The sequence below is a fragment of the Hypomesus transpacificus genome, chromosome 19 (genome assembly GCF_021917145.1).
Source record: "Hypomesus transpacificus isolate Combined female chromosome 19, fHypTra1, whole genome shotgun sequence".
Lineage (NCBI taxonomy): Eukaryota > Metazoa > Chordata > Actinopteri > Osmeriformes > Osmeridae > Hypomesus > Hypomesus transpacificus.
Window position 1 is genome coordinate 8,753,365 of NC_061078.1, and position 18,283 is coordinate 8,771,647.

Below are 18,283 nucleotides of genomic sequence, written 5' to 3' on the forward strand. Positions count from 1 at the left end.
GAGAGTAGCTCAATTATTGACTTTGTTAAGTCAACCTTTAATGTACAAATCACCATACAGCTTGTCTTTGCGATAGCCTTGGCTGATGACAGCACATTCAGCTCACAGTCCAACAGACATTAATTTCTTGCAATCTTCACACTCAATTTGGTCTTGAATGTTGGCAACATGGCTGAACCGAGTTAGGTAGGGTAAATTACACAAATAACCCATTTGTAGTGCACCATACTTACATTTAGTGACTCCAGGAAGAGAACATTTGAATTGAAAGGCATAGCATGTACAGCCCAAATTTACAAGACCCGGTAGCTAGCATGTTTTACACTGCTAGCCAAGACGAGTGAGTTTATAGGCACTGTAGATAATATAACACAATGCTAAATGTATTGCTGTGTTCAGTTGTCAGTGACCACTATTGGGATGAAAATAGTTATAGTTTAGTTATACCCAGACCTAAAGCTGCTATTAGGGTCTTGGTGTTTAGAGTCCTGGGAATTCTTTTTACACAAGAATATAAGAATTGTGAAAGAAATTACCAACCCCCTTACAGTCCATGAGCTCATGTTTTGTTTGCTCTGGTATATGGGTCTGGCACACCCTCCTATTCAAACAGATTTCCCTTCAACCAAAATCTGGTCGGGCCAATCACAACCGTTTATCTGATATGGAGTGGGCTTAATACAATGACTGTACAGAGGAGTGCTGTTGAGGTATTTCTGTAAACATCCAAGATGACATTCCGTTCTGACCTTTCTACCATTTCTTTCACAAAAAAATATTTTTTAACAGTCATTGTGACCAACCAAGACCTGAATATGTGACAATAAATGCCAAGGTATCTCCATGTGTGTTTGTGGGTCAAAGACCGGCCACTTCATGAAGTTGAAATGCGGCAAGTGTATGCTCAGGGTCCTCCAATCCTGGTCCTTGAGGGCCAGGGGTCGTTATCAACAGAAGCCTGATAACGTCGACCCATTTATTTGAATCAGGTGTGATGGAGCAGGGAAATATCTAAAACATGCATGCTAGGAGGACATAAGGACCAGGATTGAGAACCACTAACTACTGCATCCAAAACGAACTTCACATGAAACAAACTGGCAGATCCCACATTGTCACTGAACATTTTAACAACCTGGTATTTAAGGAAATGAAAGTAAAACTTAAAAAGAAAGAAAAAAGAACATTTGTAAAAAAATATAGATTTTTTTTATTATTATTATAAACATTTCTGTATTCTGATGGGCCGATATCAACCTGTCCTCTGACTTAGCCGACATCAGAGGAAAGTCTTACATTGTAGCCTACTGTCCAAAGTAATCCTTGAGGATGAATTATGTAAAAGAGAATTCTCTTTTTTTATTTGCTAAAATTAACATATAACTGACAAGGCAATCTGGGTTACAAAGCATGTTATAAAAGCACAAATTACATACACTGGACATGCAGTTAAAAACTTGCCAACAGTGCCACCATATGGAGATCCCTAGTTCCAACCATTGACATTTCCAGTGTCTAGAACAACTCATGGCACTGCATCAGATGCCATAAAATAGTGTAATAGAGTACATGGTCAAAGAAACTACCCTTCCCAGCAATTTAAAGAAGACAGTCAATAATCAACAGAAGACCACTACCCTGACCTGTCATAATCGGTGTCACCTTAAAATAAGGAAACTAGTAAGTACGTCTATAGTTTATAAACTCGAAAAGTGAGATTAAATATGGTTTTGTCAGTGTGAATAAATTATGAAGGTAATCTATCACAGAATCAATTACTTTCATAACATGAGTTTACACTTCAAACCCAAATGACATTAATTAGTAAGTGTAGTGTGTGTACTACCAATTGTTGTTGACTGATCTAACTTTGAGCAAGTGGTTGAAAAAAATGAAAGCAAATATTCTTAATTCTTAATATCTCTTAACAAATGTCAAAAATAACAGTAACAATAATGGTATCAAAAGTCCATGATGCACTTACAGTAAAGCCTGTTTTACTGTTCACAAGCATAACCTCAATGCATACAATTCATCTTCATACTTGTTGAGATGTGCATCTATTCTTCAAATCAAACTTTGAATCCATTCTGAGGAGAATTCAATAATTAAACTAACTCTTGCAGGAAGAGCTCAGGGCCTGTTTACGTTTTCCTCTCAGCTCTTCAGCCTTTGTTATTGAGTTCACAAGAAGTCCTTGTCAAAAATGTTATGCGGACTTCCCATGTCCGGAGTCCAGTCTATGAGTGGAGCCTCTGCAGGCGTCACAGAGCCGTCCCTGAGTGCTCCTCCTCAAACCCTCCAGGGTCTGCAGGTAGGAGCGCTGGGCCAGATCTTCTTCCAGGGAGGATCCTCCTTCTTCCTCTTCTTCTGTGATGTTAGAGAAGAGACATGGCTGCATCCGTAGGAAGTGGGGCTCTCGGTAGATTCCTCGGCAGACCCGCTGTGGCGCCAGAAAATGGGGGTACTCCTCCATTGCCAAAGGCAGCAAATGTGCTGGCAGTGTGTCCAGACAAGTGGCCATAACTCTCCAGATCTGTGTTCAGGGGTAGGTGGAAAGTTTGTCTCAGAGGTTAACCTGAATTTTACCAATCAAACTAATTGACAGTGTTACGGTATAAGACTTTCTCAAATTTCTCTGATAAATGTTGATTTGAAAGTCCTTGGCCCAGTTCTTACATGCTTCGTCTCTGCGACTGGCTTCGGTAGCGGTGGGATGAGGTTGTGGGTTCCACTTGCACTTACTCGGTTTCCACTCACTTAATGCTCTTCAAATTCTGTGGCATGCCTTTGTGAGATACTGATACTCCAAGCAGCAAGTGCTTATATAGATCTCACCACCCACACCCTCTCTCTTCCTCTGGGTATCCCCCCCTCCCTTACACCATGACGAAACACTTCCGGCTTCCATACCGATCCAACGGAATCAGCCCCCAGGAATAGCTGGCAAGCAGATGATGGATACAGAATGAAGTGACAGCAGGCAAAACGGGTTGTGTGAGTGTGAAAATAAAGAATAAGAGACAGTGAGAGGGATTTTAGAGTGCACAACGATGCAGAATAACAATCGGCCAAGAAACATATCAAAGCAGAATAATAAAATAAATGAAAATAATCACCTCAATCTGAGCATGGCAAATGAACATATGTATGGGTGGGCTTTTGCTCTACTTGGTAAGGGCTTGGGGCCCATATAGTCATAGGTATTACCAGCATGTGTTTATGTTTTCCAACAGACAACGTCATAACTGGCATATGGACATGGGGAGTCTTACAGACAGCATCTATAATTATGCCATTACCCTTCTACAGCATATGTAGCTTCCTGTTATGTGCCTGTTACGGATATGACACATTGCAAATAGCATATTAGGATACTCATGAAGAGATATAGCCTATTACACCTCATGTGTGAATTGCAAAAGTGACACATGTAATAAACAGAAAATAACAAATTCTCAGGGACTTAGGGATGAGTATTGATAAGATGTTAACAATTCCGATTCCTTATCAATTCCTGCTTATCGATTTGATTCCTTATTGATTTTCTTATCGATTCTCCCCTCTACAGCCAACTAGGTCTCTGCGTCCTGCCCCCTCCACACTCTCAAACTGGCTTTGACTGGCTCTGAAATGAGTTAATACCTACCACCTCTAGGCCTCTCAAAAAAATCTAGTCGTAGCTAGAAACTTTCAGTTTCCGTGTGTTCAAGCTTTTATTCCTCAACATCAGTAGGACTTACAGGGGTCCTAACAACAGGGGAACTAACTTCAGAGTGTCACCTTTCAAAAGAAACCATTTATATGCATGTAGCCTACTCCAAATGGTTCAACACCAGCTTTCAATGTACTTTGGGTATGTTGTTCAGACGTTTTCAGGCACATTTAACAAGACTATTAAAAGGTTAAACAATTAAAATGCCAAGTTTAATAATGAATTAAAAGTCGATATGCTCAGTTTAATAATGGGACACGCGAACATTTGCTGATAACACACGCCCCCCGATAACATGACGTGAAGTGATCAATAAGATCATATACTAATGGGAGACGAATGCCGGTGTTGTATCACCCGATGCATGACTCTCTGGATTGGCACCCCCTCGCGGGAGCGCGCGCGATTCAAAGAGTGAAGGATTTCGTCTTGATATTGCATCCAAAAGAAGGGGAGAAAGAAGTCTCACATTATACCGTATTTGTTGTTGAATTCAAGAGAACGATGTCTGTTATTTGTGTAAATATCAGATGCTGTTTTCAACACAAAATCCTTAAAATTCGTCATTCAAACGGTATAGTAATGAACGCGAACCAACATTCTTGCTCCACGACATCGCATTCTGAGGAAATATACCCCAGTATGATCATGATTATTGCTACACAAAATGTATTTATGTAGGGGGGGTGCATCTCACGACAGGCTTGTTGTATTCCTTCTTGTCAAGAAATGCACCCCCGCTAACCCTGACTAGGAAAGTGTCACATGCCTGAAACTTACTGTGGTTACTCATAATAGTGCCCTTTTTTGTGTTATTTTCTTTGTTACTAATGTTAATTGAGGTACATCTTCACAAAATACTTATTTATGTCAAGGCAGTTCTGTATATCCCAGCATCAAATGATTCTTACTGTATACTGAGGGCACTCGTATGAGTAAGCACAGTAAGTTTCAGGCATGTGACACTTTCCTAGTCAGGGTTAGCAGGGGGTGCATTAAGCCTGTCGTGAGATGCACCCCCCCTCTATTGTCTGTTCTGTATATCCCAGCATCAAATGATGCTTACTGTACATTGAGGGCACTAGTATGAGTAAGCACAGTAAGTTTCAGGCATGTGACACTTTCCTAGTCAGGGTTAGCAGGGGGTGCATTTCGTGACAAGAAGGAATACAACAAGCCTGTCGTGAGATGCACCCCCCCTCTATTGTCGGTTCTGTATATCCCAGCATCAAATGATTCTTACTGTACACTGAGGGCACTAGTATGAGTAAGCACAGTAAGTTTCAGGCATGTGACACTTTCCTAGTCAGGGTTAGCGGGGGGTGCATTTTGTGACAAGTAGGAATACAACAAGCCTGTCGTGAGATGCACCCCCCCTCTATTGTCTGTTCTGTCTATCCCAGCATCAAATGATTCTTACCGTACACTGAGGGCACTAGTATAAGTAACCACAGTAAGTTTCAGGCATGTCACACTGTCCTAGTCAGAGTTAGCAGGGGGTGCATTGCACTTACATCTAATGGAAAACCTGCCATGAAATGCTCTCCCCCCGCATACGTTTCTATCCTTCTACGCCAGCATTATGTACATTTAATAGCATAAATTGTATACCAATACATGTGTAGGGTGGACAGGTCTGAAAACAGAATAGTCCATGGGAGGTGAGGGATTTTTATGTTTTATTTTTTCAAAAAATGTGTTTCTGGAAACCGACTTCAGAGCCTAGCTCCCAGACCTAGTACAGAGGCAAAATCCAAATTGAGCGGAAGTACGTAGGAGGGCAGAGCCAGGCTAGGGCTGGCTACCCGCCATTTGCTGTTGTCATGACAGGGAGCTACATGAGAGTATGGTTTGTAAATCAAGACCAAAGCAACACAGAGTAGCACCATGTGATACTGTAAGAGTATGACTAAACAGAAACATGGATCTCTTGATGTAAATACTTTTTCAGAAGGAACTTATCATTTGAACAGGAGTCAACTCCACAAGTGCTTCTAAAGAATGTATGCATCAACACTGAAAAGTTTAATTGACAAGTATGTTTATTGATGGAATGTGTATAGACAACAAATGTAACTAGGCCAGGGATTTAAACACACTGAACTAAATACTCCACTCAAAACACTCAAGAGCATCTTGTTTAAACTGAACAAAAGCGAAATCTAATTAAAAGCAGAATCTATTCATATGACGTAGAGAAATAATATATAGTTATGCCGCATGTCAAACAATAATACTTTAATTGACCTCAAAAGAAATCTCCACAGGTCAAATGTTTCATTCCAAAAAGCGATATCCATCCTAACAAAATGACACTTGATTGTTAATTGGAATCAGTCCTCACAAACACGACCAACTTTTTATAAAACATTTTGAATAACAATGTGCCATCTTAGACTGTTTGGTGAGGTTATGCCAATGTTCCAGAAGATGGAGGTTTTTCTCAACTCAGACCTACAAGACAGAAACCTTTTGATCTACAGATTTAGTCTCCATAGTGAGAAGTGATTGTTTGGTCATTCACATGTAGCAAAACAGCATCAGCATTAGTATGACTACAACACACTCACTTAGTAATGCATCAGCCAGTGTTGTCATTCAAGTAAAACAATAGCATATTGTAATTAGTTAGATTTTTGGGGCAATGTATGATCTAGAATTATTGATGGTTTTTCGGAGACAACCTCTGATGTGTGACAACAAAACTTTAAATGTTTGAAAATGCTGAACTTATTCAAGTGTGACATAGTTAGTACACTGCCTCCTTCGCCAGGATAAATAGTAAATTACAAAGCCAGGTGTACTTGTCTGTGCATTCAAGTTTACATCTCTCACACTTTAAATCACACTGATCTGCCAAGAATCACTTACCTTTATTGTGCAACTTCCTTCAAACCTAACTTACCACTGGAAACTGAGATCAACTTTTCATAGTCTTACTAGAAAGAGTAATTGTTTCTCCTATCAATCTAGGTCTCCTCTCGCACCAGAGATCACAACTGTTAAAAAACCATTTTGCACATTTTGTAAATATTGGACAATTAGAGTCAAGTCAGGTGTTGATTCCATAACGGGCTCTCTGCTTTGTTATAGCACCTGGCTAGTTAAGATCAACACCTGCTTTAGATAATAAAGACCTGGAAAACCATACACTATTTCTGTACATGGTTTTCTACAGAAAAAACTTAATTCAAAATACAACTGAATCCCTTCAAAACCAAACAAGCTTCTCAGAAATCTTAAGGAAAAATATAATTTGGGAATGAACTATCTTATAACAAAAGGATGTAAGAAAAAGTATGTCAATGCCTTGTATTTGGGGTATTATCTGAAGCAACTAAGAACAAGCAATTAAGAATATGCCTTTTAGAAGAGATTAGACAGATAATGAACTGTTTTTTTTTTTCATTTTGTGTCAAATAAGAGTTAGTGTTTTTGTTGAAGAGCTTGTTCAAAGTTTCAATTTTCAACTAGAGAACACACAGGTAAACTTTCACCAAGAACTATACCAAAGCTTCCCTAAAGCTAAGGTGTAATTTGCAACCTTTCATACTAGAGGACCACACACACACTTCCATGTTCTTAGTGGTCAATTCCACGATGTTATGAAGGAAAATCAAGCAGATGGTCCCATATTTTCATTGTTGGTCAAATTTAGCGAGAGCTCTTGACCGCCTTTAACCCTGCTTCTGTTTCTTCAAGTAGCGAGAGCGCTGAGACAAGCTCATTCCCATCACATAACTGTTCAGGAGCCTTGCGGGAAGCAGGGCTGTGGTCAACCACCCCTGAGGAAAAGGAGCACACATTACAGAGCAATATTCTTTGGCGCATGCATTTCAGGATTTAAGTTGTAACTTGTCTAAGTCCTGGTAAATACTGACAATTCTCCATGTTCTAATTGGGATTCAATACACAAGTTGCATTTCAACACACGCATCCAAGACCCAGACGCATGCGCCCACATAATTCACATGCCCTTACCAAGATAGAATGGGGAAGGTAGCCGTTGGTCTGACTCTCCAGTCCCACAGTATTGAGTTCTGCAGCCACGTAGCGCTGTGGGCTGGGCTTGTCAAGCGTGGCCCGGCGGATCTTGCTCAGCTTGGTGGCCACGTAAAATGGCAGGACACTCTGAAGAAACGATGGGGTTTGGTTACTGACAGGAGAAGTAAAACTGAAAAGAGTAAACACTAGAAAAACACTGACATTCTAAGAACTGATCATAACTGAAGATGTATGTACATCCGTTTTACCTGAATGATGATGCCTTTGCTCTTGTACTCAGCATCTAGCCCCCGGGAGAAGAAGTCCACAAATGCCTAGGGGAGCAGGGAACGAGGGGGTGGGTTACAGAACCAAAGCTTCCTAAAAAACCTACGGTACTTGGAAACATCTGTGCGTGCAAGTTTTTATAATGTTCTTACAATACATTATGCATTTGTATGTGTATAAGGAAGAGATATCATTGTTCATGTAAGTCGTAACGACTCTACAAAAGGCTAATGGTTGGTGCTAGTCACTTCCGGGAAAAAGACAGGGTACACACAGGACAATCGCATTTTCAGGCCTGAAATGTAAGATTTACACTGAGCATTGCGGACAATAAAGTCAACAAAATGAACAACATGGAGGGTGCTTACCATGGTCCAGACTCAGCTGGTAACCAATTTTCAAAAGCTTCCACATTAAGTATAATAAAATGGAAAAATATCAGGCTACTACCTTGGAGGCGGAGTAGATAGTGAGGAGGGGAACAGGATACATTCCACTGGCTGAGGAGATGTTAAGGATGGCACCCTTCTTTCTGAGAAATGAGAGGGAAATAAAAATGGTACCAATATGTAGTAATGTAATGCTATACAAATGGGCACAATGTGTGGAAAATAGAATCAATCTTGACCACTTGCCTCCTTGAGTGTCTGTTTCAGTGTACATTATGATTAGAGGAAACAGTTTGTAGTGTCCAACTATTGCCTATGCACACACTGTCAAGAAACCACAAAGCTAGCTTGATTAATCCCTAAAAAAATGTACTGCCGAGTTTGTTGATGGTCATTTTCTATAGAACAGAAACTGAGGACCTTTCAAAAGGAGAAAATTGATTCAAGCCCAATGCAAATTTTATTGAGCCATGGTTAACTGAGTTTTTTGCTGTTATGTTACTGTAGTTTGATAAGAGTTGCGCAAAGGAGACTGGCATTATTATTCACATCAAGTCTCTTAAATTTTATTGCATGGTGAAGTTCTTGTTAAGGTAAACAACTGTTAATATTGCAGTTGTAAGCAGCCGTAAAACCTCCCTCTCTCTCCCCCCCTTTTTCCTCACCTCTCCACCATCCGGGGTAGCACCAAACGTGTCATCTGCAGACAGAGCCATAGAGATGAGTAGAAAGCATGGAGAGGTGAGAAGAACATGAGGGAGAGATGGATAAAACAGAGACATATTGACTGTGGGCGTTAAGGGAAGCGGAAGGCGTGGGTATAGATTCACAGTTGCTTTGGGAACAGTCGTACAGGGATGAAAGGGGGCGGGACCATCCACCCTTGCATATAGAGTTGTATTTGTGTGTGGGTGTGCGAGTGTAGGACTGACTAAAGTGAGCACTGACCTGACAGACAGATGTGATGTTGATGTTGATCATAGTGTCTATGAACTGAAAGGGGAAAAAAAACGAACATATTACTAACGAGATAATAAAATGTTAGGTTTGTGTCTGTATTGCATGTAACTTAATATCTTGATAATAAAAAGCAAGAACAGGATCACTGGGACTCACACTGTCCAGATTGGGAACATTGAGGAAGAATTCTGGGTAAGAGTAGGAGATTCCAACATTATTCACTATAAAAGAGAACAGGAGGGAAAACAAATAATAGTGTGAGTGATGAAGACTCCAACTTTGGTTGAAATGAATTAAGAACTCAATATAATTTCAAACAAAAAATAGGGTGGAGAATTTAGACCTGGATTGCACAAAACTGCATTAGGGGCAACATTTAAATGATTGAAATATGTTTCGATCTCATCCTTACCTAATACACCAATCTCAAGTCCAGCAAGACCAGCTTCAATCTTATGATAAATGTCTAGAGCACTGAAGTCTGCTGCGATGGTTTTGGTCTCAACACCACATGTACTTTCTAAAGGGGAAAGAAGTGAGTTATTTAACATTTGAGAGAAAACTGTAGTGGCTACATCAACCAGCAGATGGCGTTGTCCCATAAGAAACTGGGGATTGGCTGGCTCATTGATGTCTTGAGTGGCACTGGTTTACATTATATGATGGGTTCTTCAGATTTATTTGGGGTTTGATACAGACACTACAGTGGTAACGGTTTCATCAACAGGAAGGCCAGACTAACCTAGTGATGTGCATGTATGATGGCCACAGTGATGACCACTACTCGGTTAACTGAAAATAATGTTTGAACATTTATGGTTTTGGGCACATCAATTTCAGCAGAGGTGATATAGGGGGCTATTTGGCTTAAATTTTGTGAGCAATGAGAAACAAGAACACAGTTTATGGGTAGGTGATTCCCCAAAGGTAACAATGAATAGTCAGCTTTCTGATCTCTGTCTTACAGGTGTCTGTTCTCAGATACAAAATAAGAGCACAGGGTTGAAAAAGTCAGAATAAAAGCCTACTTACATTAGGCCTACAGGGTACACACACTTATCCAGTGAGCCTGGATATTCAGTATCCTGGACACTATTTTACCCAGGACACACACTTTCTCTATATGCTCACCAATTGACTTGGAGACTTCATCCAGCTTCTCCTGAGTACGGCTGATGAGTACAATAGAAAAGCCCCGACGAGCGAGCTATATAGAAACATATCAACAATCAGGGCATGTGTTACTGTACTGTAGGTGAGGAGCCAGAGACAGTCTAAACTGTCGTCTCTTCAAATTTGCTCTGGGCATTAGCATCCCAAAATACTTATTTATAATAAATACACACCTTAGAGAGCTGAATTTTAGATACAGCTCTTATACAGTGTACGCATGTGCATGTGAGGAATCCCCTTTCACCACCCCACCTCTATTCTCTGATCTCCTGGTGCAAACCTCTCTCCTGATGACTCATTGTGATTGCTGTCGAGGGCCTGACATGTGTGAAACACAGGGAATCTTACCTCCTCCGCGTAGGCTTTCCCGATTCCATCCGTAGCTCCCGTCACAACTGGAGTGCAGAAGAAAACAAGGCAAAATCGCATTAGGAAAAAGAGACGCATGCAAAATACTTTTTATAAAAAAACGACACCCAATGAGGATTTGATAGTCCACAATGAATTCCACAATTAAATATTGTGAACATGAAGGATATTTTACCAAATATGATATTAGAACAATATTGTACTACATAAGACATTATTAGAAAACATTTGATACAAACTAGGGATAAGCTTTTGTTAAAGCCATCTCTAGCCATTTTCCCCCACATCCATTGCCTTTCCCAACCATCCGTCACTACACCCAAGCCCCTTCCCTCTGCAACCTTGATGAGGACGAGATGCAAAGCATCCACTGGGGCTGCCCAAGAGCAGAGAGGAGAGGAGGAAAAGGACAGAGGGAGGGCAGATGACAAACATGAAGATAGAGAAGGACGGGGGGTGAGGAAGGATTCTGGGGCCAGCTAAAAATAGAACAAGCAGATTGAACAGAAGAGAGGAGAACAGGGGAGAGAAGAGAGAGGGGGAGTGTGTATGGGCAACAACATGGGAAACATTTGGCAAGGTTATTTTTAGCCATTTTAAGAATGAGTTACTCTGCATGAGGGGAAACAATTGGGTTTACTACTCAAGTTGTTCCCTTCACTCAAAAAAACAAGGGCTATATTAATAATCAAATAATATGAATAAAAACCATCATTACACATGTAGCATGGGTGGAAAGATGTCCACGTACCCACATAGGGCAGAAGCTAGCCTTGTTGTAGTACATATGGTGAGTTATTTATTTATGACATTTAAGTAGTCAGACTATTAACAGACTGGACATTGACTGTAGCTGGTTGGAGCTTAACTTAAAACCACTACAGAGTCCACTAATGTAGGCTATTTTAAACAATGCAAAAAACTTGACATTTTTCAAAATCCAACTAGTAATTCCAAGACCTATTTCAATTACTTTACCTATAGTGCACGTGATTGATCAACCCAATCTGCTACACTGCCAATTTTAGCCACACAGATCTAATCATGCAAGTGGAAATCTTATAGGCCATTATTTCTTAATGCAGTTTCTCCTTTAGATAATGAGTGTGCTGGATAACTGTTACATAACACTGAGAAGTATAAGGATCATTCTTTTGGTGAGAAGAGGCACACATTGGCACTCTGGTGATGAATCCACACCAATTATTTCCAAAACACACAAAAGATAAACTTGACAAAAGAACTAATCACTAAAGGCATGAGGAAAATGATGGTGGTTGTAAAAAAAACCAACATGCATAATTGTGAAAATCAAGCTAATTTTAGAATCAAACTGAATTTCAAACTGAATTTCTCTGCAGACCTGGACTGGTTATAGCTGTATGTATACACACACTTGAATATTCCAGAGCTAAAAAAAGATCTAGAGATTTAAAATAGCACTGCAGCCTTGTCTTCCATCATCACTGCACAGAATACCAACGAGCGCATGCTCCCAGCAGTCCCCTATACCCTCAGTTACACACAACCGGACACATGCCGATCCCAAAAAAACGCACTCACAAACACTTCTGTTGACACAGGCAACACCCCCCCCCCCACACACACACACACCCCCCTCACCCCACCCCCAAAAAACACACAAGTCAAAACAGCAGTATTCAATATGCTACTACTATAATGGCAAATTGAATGTGCTTGGAAGGCACGCACTGTACTGTGTTCTTTTACTGCAAACCCATTCATGGTTGAGTGCCAGCTTTGAACATAAATTCTGGCCTTGGATGCACCAGTGTTACACAATCTTCCCCAGTCTTTCTCTCTACCCTGTGAGGACATCGTCTCTGTGATTTGTTGAAATATGATGGAACCACCCGCTCCACTAGGAGGCACGCCTCCTTAGACAGCATGGGCTTCAATGGGACTTTACAGATAGGAAGATCATTTTGAAATATTGCGGTCATAAGCCCTGTATAGATTTGTCTATACCTCCTTGAGATAACATCTGATCTAACATGATGTTATAGGTGAAAGTGTGTTTCTCTAAAAATGTGTTTGTGTTGGCCTAGTTATTTATCAATGGAGGAAGAAAGGTTTTATGTGGAAAAACACAAGCAGAAAAAATGGTTCAGTTTAGTATTTTTCAATTGAATAACAGTTCTTGTGTAGTTGTAGTGGGTGTGTCTGAAATTAGGCTATTCCTGAATCAAATCATTTTCAGTTTTTTTATATATCTAAACTGCAGTCTGAGGACCCTGTTGTGTGTGCCTATCCAAACTAGGTCCCAACTCAAGTTTGTTCTCCATATTTCCTAACATGACTTTTATTTACCAGTGGGTCAATGGACAAGCTTCTACTGGGCCTCGAACAAGTGCTTTCTGATTTCCAATCACGTTTATTTTTATTGATGTGCAAAAAAAGTTTAATCGCAGTGCTGCAGCATGACCTTTTTAGCAGTTTACAGTTGCACAAGAAGTTGCACCTGGCCATTCCGATCAAGGGTCTCTTTCAATGTAGGCTGCCTCCAACACCTTGATAACATGGTTATATTTTGATCAATAACCCTGTTATGAAAGCCATATGAAAATATAGGATTTGGGGTATATAGAGCTAATTTAATTACCTGAACTAAAGTTTACAGCATATAGACGACAAAGTAAACATTCAGACTTGGTTAGCATACTATGACCAGCAGATGAGAAACGATTCCATACAAGCATTTCATTTTCAACAAAAGGATTTCAGTCATCCATGACAGCATGTAAAGAACAGTCACAGTAAAGTATTCTATATTATCCTAACAAAACAAGAGGCGTTTTGGTGGGGAGCACACAATGAAATGATGGGGGAGAGGCGGAGTAGAGGTTGAGAATACATGCTTACTGGAAAGACAAAAGTGTTCATGAACAGAAGAATAGTCAAGGTATTTAAAGCAGCGTCAAGTGGGAGAGTGTACACATTTTATTAGTTTATTTGAAACTAAACTAGTTTAGTTTATTACACACACACACACACAGAGGAGACACACTTTTAATAAGCAGAGAGAAAATGAATCAAATCCCCTGAGTACTCGGTCTCATTTATGAATGGCTCTAGTCTCTTTTTATAAATCAGGACAGTTTCTTAATCAAGTCAGATATATATATATATATACACACACACAACTTTCATTCACTCTACACTAACTCAGAAGTAATTTTTATGCTAATTTTCTATCAAATGAACACATTGGATATAGCCTCGGACTGTTATGGGGTGGGTAATAACCAAAAGGTTACTCCCTACAGTAGTGGTGAATTGATAAGCTGGGTAACTCAGAAAAAAATAGTTTTAAAGGTCACGTTACATTGCCAAGTTTACCTTTAGAAAGGAAGACTAGAACCAGGAAAAAATGACAAAACAGCTGTGCAATTTGTTATGGGTCAGGTCCGAGCAGAACTCAATGTCTGCCACTTTGCTGTCCTTGATAGCTGTGTCCAACAACAAGCTACACATTTACGTTTTGCTACAATGGTAGATATCAGTTGAATCCTTTTGTCTAAAACCAGGTAGCACACAATTCATACAATATTACGCAACATGTAGTTATTGTGGATAATATAGTTCTGTCTGTCTCATTTAGTAGCCTAGGCTACTCCACTGTCTGCTGAAATGTGGAGCATTTGTTTCAGCAAAGACATGGCACTTGACATTCAGAGGTTCACCTAATCTGAAAAATGTCCTTGTTCATTTCACACAAATCGCAATTTGCATGACATATCGAAGTTTCAAAGTTTAGGAGTAGCTATTGAACTATTGTCGCCACGGTTTATACCCCCTTCAGATTTTCAGTGGGTTGTGGTTCAGAATATAATGTGACGCAATAGCTGGCTTGCATAGAAAATCATAGGTACTAAGTAACATAGTACAAGTTTACCTTTGCCTGAAATACTATAGCCTACAGAAGCAGACAGAATGACACTTGGTACTAAGGGATATCTCCTGATTGGTTAATCCTTCAAACAGTTAAAGCCAGGGACACACTAGAGGATTGTTGTAAAGATCCCATGACATGCTGTTTTTGGATGCTTTTATATAGGCCTTAGTGGTCCTCTAATACTGTATCTGAAGTCTATTTCCCGAAATTCAGCCTTGTTGCTGAATTACAGGTACTACGAGCAGTCCCACAATGAGCTTTACTCAGGACGCGCTGTTTCTGTGTCTGTAGCTTTAAATGCTGTGAGGAAGAAAGAGGCGAGGCTAACTGCCATGTTTCGGTAGTATGCAAGCCATGATGTCTCGAGGAAAAACCAATGTCGCGCTCGCACGGTCGTAGCTCGCTTTTTCATTGGTGGGCCAAATTATCTGTGTGGCAAAGCAGAGAAAGCGGAGGTAACATTCCCTATTGTGAGGTCACAATGGTGGATTTTCTAAACTGAGCGTTTGAGCTCTCATTTTCTCAATGGCGGAGAAGAATACGCAGGGCTTGGTTTACACCTATTGAAATGTCTAGCCACTGGGGGACCGCTAGGGGAACTCATATTAATGTTAAATTACCTCCTAAAGTGAAGTTTTCATGTCATGGGACCTTTAATCTTAACGCATTCATATCCCATAGTGTCCACCTATTAAAATACAATGCATATTCATAGTTGCACAATTTGCACACATACTTGGATAAGAATTTGTATGACAAACATTGATCTAAATAAGATTATACTATCAGCAAAGTCCCGAATGTATTCACATCCATTATGTTTAAGGGGGAGAAAACCCAGTCCATCACATTTTTCAATGTAGTGAGGCACAGAGACAGCGCCATTGTACTACAATAGTGTTACATTGTGTTTAAACAACGAGATCTCAGTACCATAAGTCAGCAACAGAGTTAGGTCTAGGGCGCTCGATTCGAGAAAGGCTAGCCAATCTTTAAAAGTTGGGAAGAAATTTGAAATAAAAAACGGACTTTATTACACATGGATATTTTATTGTTTGAATATGTAGCCTAGTTAGTTAGGCACAATGTTAGGCAATAGATAAAAACCGAGTAATAGGAAAAAGTTATTTCTACAGTAGCCTAGATAGTCTTGAGACGTTCATTCAATCTATCAAATAGCAACCTAAAACACATTTGCACTTTCTTTTATAAGCAACGTATACCACTTCTAAATGGTTTTTCATCATGAACACGCATTCCTATTTGCAGGGCAGTCGGTTTAGACTCTAGGAACATACGTTTACAGATCACAGATGCAGCAGATAACCTTTTGCCTATAAGCCTAATAGCCTCAAGTCTATGTCATCATGACATCGGATTACTCCCGTGATATAGCTCGACTTGTTACTTATGACACTCACCTGCCCATTTTCCGAGGTTAGTTGGTGATACCAACCGGCCGTTCCCCAGTACCCATACCCTAATCCCGGAGAGCAATCGATAAATGGAGCACACTGACACCCAGGCCGTAGTCAATGCACCAATCCAAAAAAGTGGCGTTTCCACCGCGCGCAGAATAAGCTCTCCGTTCGACGACATAATAATACAATGCTCTCAACTCAATATGCACGTATCTAAAATGTGTTTGTGTAAACTGGTCTAGTTGTTGACCACGGGCTGTTGACCAAAGGTTGTCACTATCCTGCTCATCGAAATCACTATTTTATCCGCAAACTCGTGCTTCCGCGTCTGACACTTCCGGGTCACCACACATTTGCACCAATGATTGGTGTAGATATGAGTGCATCAAAATGTATGCCATGTGATTGGTTTATTGTGATTGTCAATTATTCTCGTATAGTTTTACGACAGATGGAAGGTAGCATTCTCTGATTGGTTAGAAACATTGTTCGATGTCCAGAGATCTGGAACGCACGACCAATAGATCAATACGAGAAAGACAAACGCTGTTAGCCCTTTTGATTTGCTGTCCATATTAACAAAAAACTAAATAGTTAAATATTGTATTACTTCAGCACAACACCAATGTCGACAGCTCCTTGCCATTCTGTCTTTCCCTCAATGAGGTTGGGAAGTTGGTCTGCTGAAATATATGTATTGTTTCATTCAAAACCCACAATCCTTGAAAGGATAAGGATACAATAATTGCAGAATAAAAAAAAATAAAACACAACCAGCATTTTACCTTATGGACTTTGCCAAAAGTAACTTTTATTTCTTTTTTTGTTTTTACCTTTTTTGTATACCTTTTTTTTAAACGTTTTGTATACCTTCTTTAGATTGTGTCAATTTCACAACAAAAAACAGATATTATGTGCACTTACAGGGCATACAGTGTCCAAAAGTGAGCAAAAATACAAACATTCACAAAACCTCACACAGTACATCCTTGAAAATGAAGCATTTAGATGAGTTATTGACTTGATATAATGTCTCTGTCATTCTCACAGTCCAAAACTATTATTTTGTCATTGTGTACTGTATGCCTATAGTGCATGGACCCTTTTCGATGGATTTCATTCATGGGACACCTTAAAATCTATGAAACATACATTCTGTTTCTTATTGATGTTCTACTTTCACTTAATTGACTGATACAGCTCAGACACATTTTTTTTCCCCTGGTTGCATATATGTGTTGTATGTTGTTTAAACTCAGTGGAGCAGACTTGCAGTGGTCTATAACATGAGACTGTTATGTAATAGGGTAAAAAAAAAAAAAGCTTTGATAGCATTAGAATAGAGAAGTGAATGAACAATATTGTTGTTGTCCATGAGATTCAACAATAACCAATATTTTCTGTGATTTTTTGAAGCAAGGCCTGTTGATGAAAAATAAAGTGTACATAGAGATGTTATTCTTATGTGCCACACATGTTAACCACTGTGTAGTTATGATGCAGGTCTAAACACAACTGTTGTTTTACATGAACTGTCTCAATCGTTAGATATGAATGTGTTAAAAATGTGTTTGTTTAAAATGTTACTGACAATGCTGTTCATCTCACTATGCATCTCACACAGATCCTCAACACTACCAAGACTTTGAGGTAAATCATATTGTAAACCATGTTTTACTGAAATAGATTCAATTGAAATGTTCATACTCCTTTATTGCTGTTCCATCTCAAATGCAATTAAGATAAATAACAGTAGAAATTGTTCTATCAAATAAAGTGTGTGGTAGAAGTTATGAGTATCAATCGTTGTCCATGGTTAAATGTCTTTCAATTATGAATTTATTAAACAACACAACGTGCATGGATTCTAATGCTTCCAAAATGATGATGATATTTTTGGGAGATACTGTAGAATGACAGTACGGTACAAAGAGAGGTTCAACGATCTCTCTAAAGTGCTCTAGGATGGGTCTAAGGTGGGCTCCCTCCTGCACCACGAAAGGTGACGTTTTGACTTCTGACCCCTTGTTGGCATGGTTCATCCCCATACAACGCATATTCACATGCA

The 18,283-nt window shown here is 39.7% G+C and overlaps 1 protein-coding gene across 1 annotated transcript; it reads right to left on the minus strand.

Annotated features, from left to right (window-relative positions):
• Nucleotides 1-5,739: 5,739 nt before the first annotated feature.
• Nucleotides 5,740-16,556, minus strand: hsd17b12b (hydroxysteroid (17-beta) dehydrogenase 12b). Its single transcript, XM_047042561.1, has 11 exons — nt 16,216-16,556; nt 10,858-10,904; nt 10,468-10,543; nt 9,749-9,856; nt 9,493-9,557; nt 9,325-9,369; nt 9,042-9,076; nt 8,438-8,519; nt 7,969-8,034; nt 7,697-7,846; nt 5,740-7,500 (listed from the first exon to the last, which is right to left on the minus strand). Exons 1-11 carry the CDS (start codon nt 16,391-16,393, stop codon nt 7,393-7,395), a joined length of 960 nt encoding a protein of 319 aa, XP_046898517.1. The 5' UTR covers nt 16,394-16,556; the 3' UTR covers nt 5,740-7,392.
• Between the last annotated feature and the right edge of the window lie 1,727 nt (nt 16,557-18,283).

Bases quoted from the DNA above. Each gene is read 5' to 3' on its own strand.
- hsd17b12b (XM_047042561.1), bottom strand. From the start codon at position 16,393: ATGTCGTCGAACGGAGAGCTTATTCTGCGCGCGGTGGAAACGCCACTT. The intron at 10,544-10,857 runs GTAAGATTCCCT...GTTTCTATATAG, and splicing joins GGAAAGCCTACGCGGAGGAG to CTCGCTCGTCGGGGCTTTTC. The intron at 9,370-9,492 runs GTGAGTCCCAGT...TTCCCCTTTCAG, and splicing joins ATGTTCCCAATCTGGACAGT to TTCATAGACACTATGATCAA.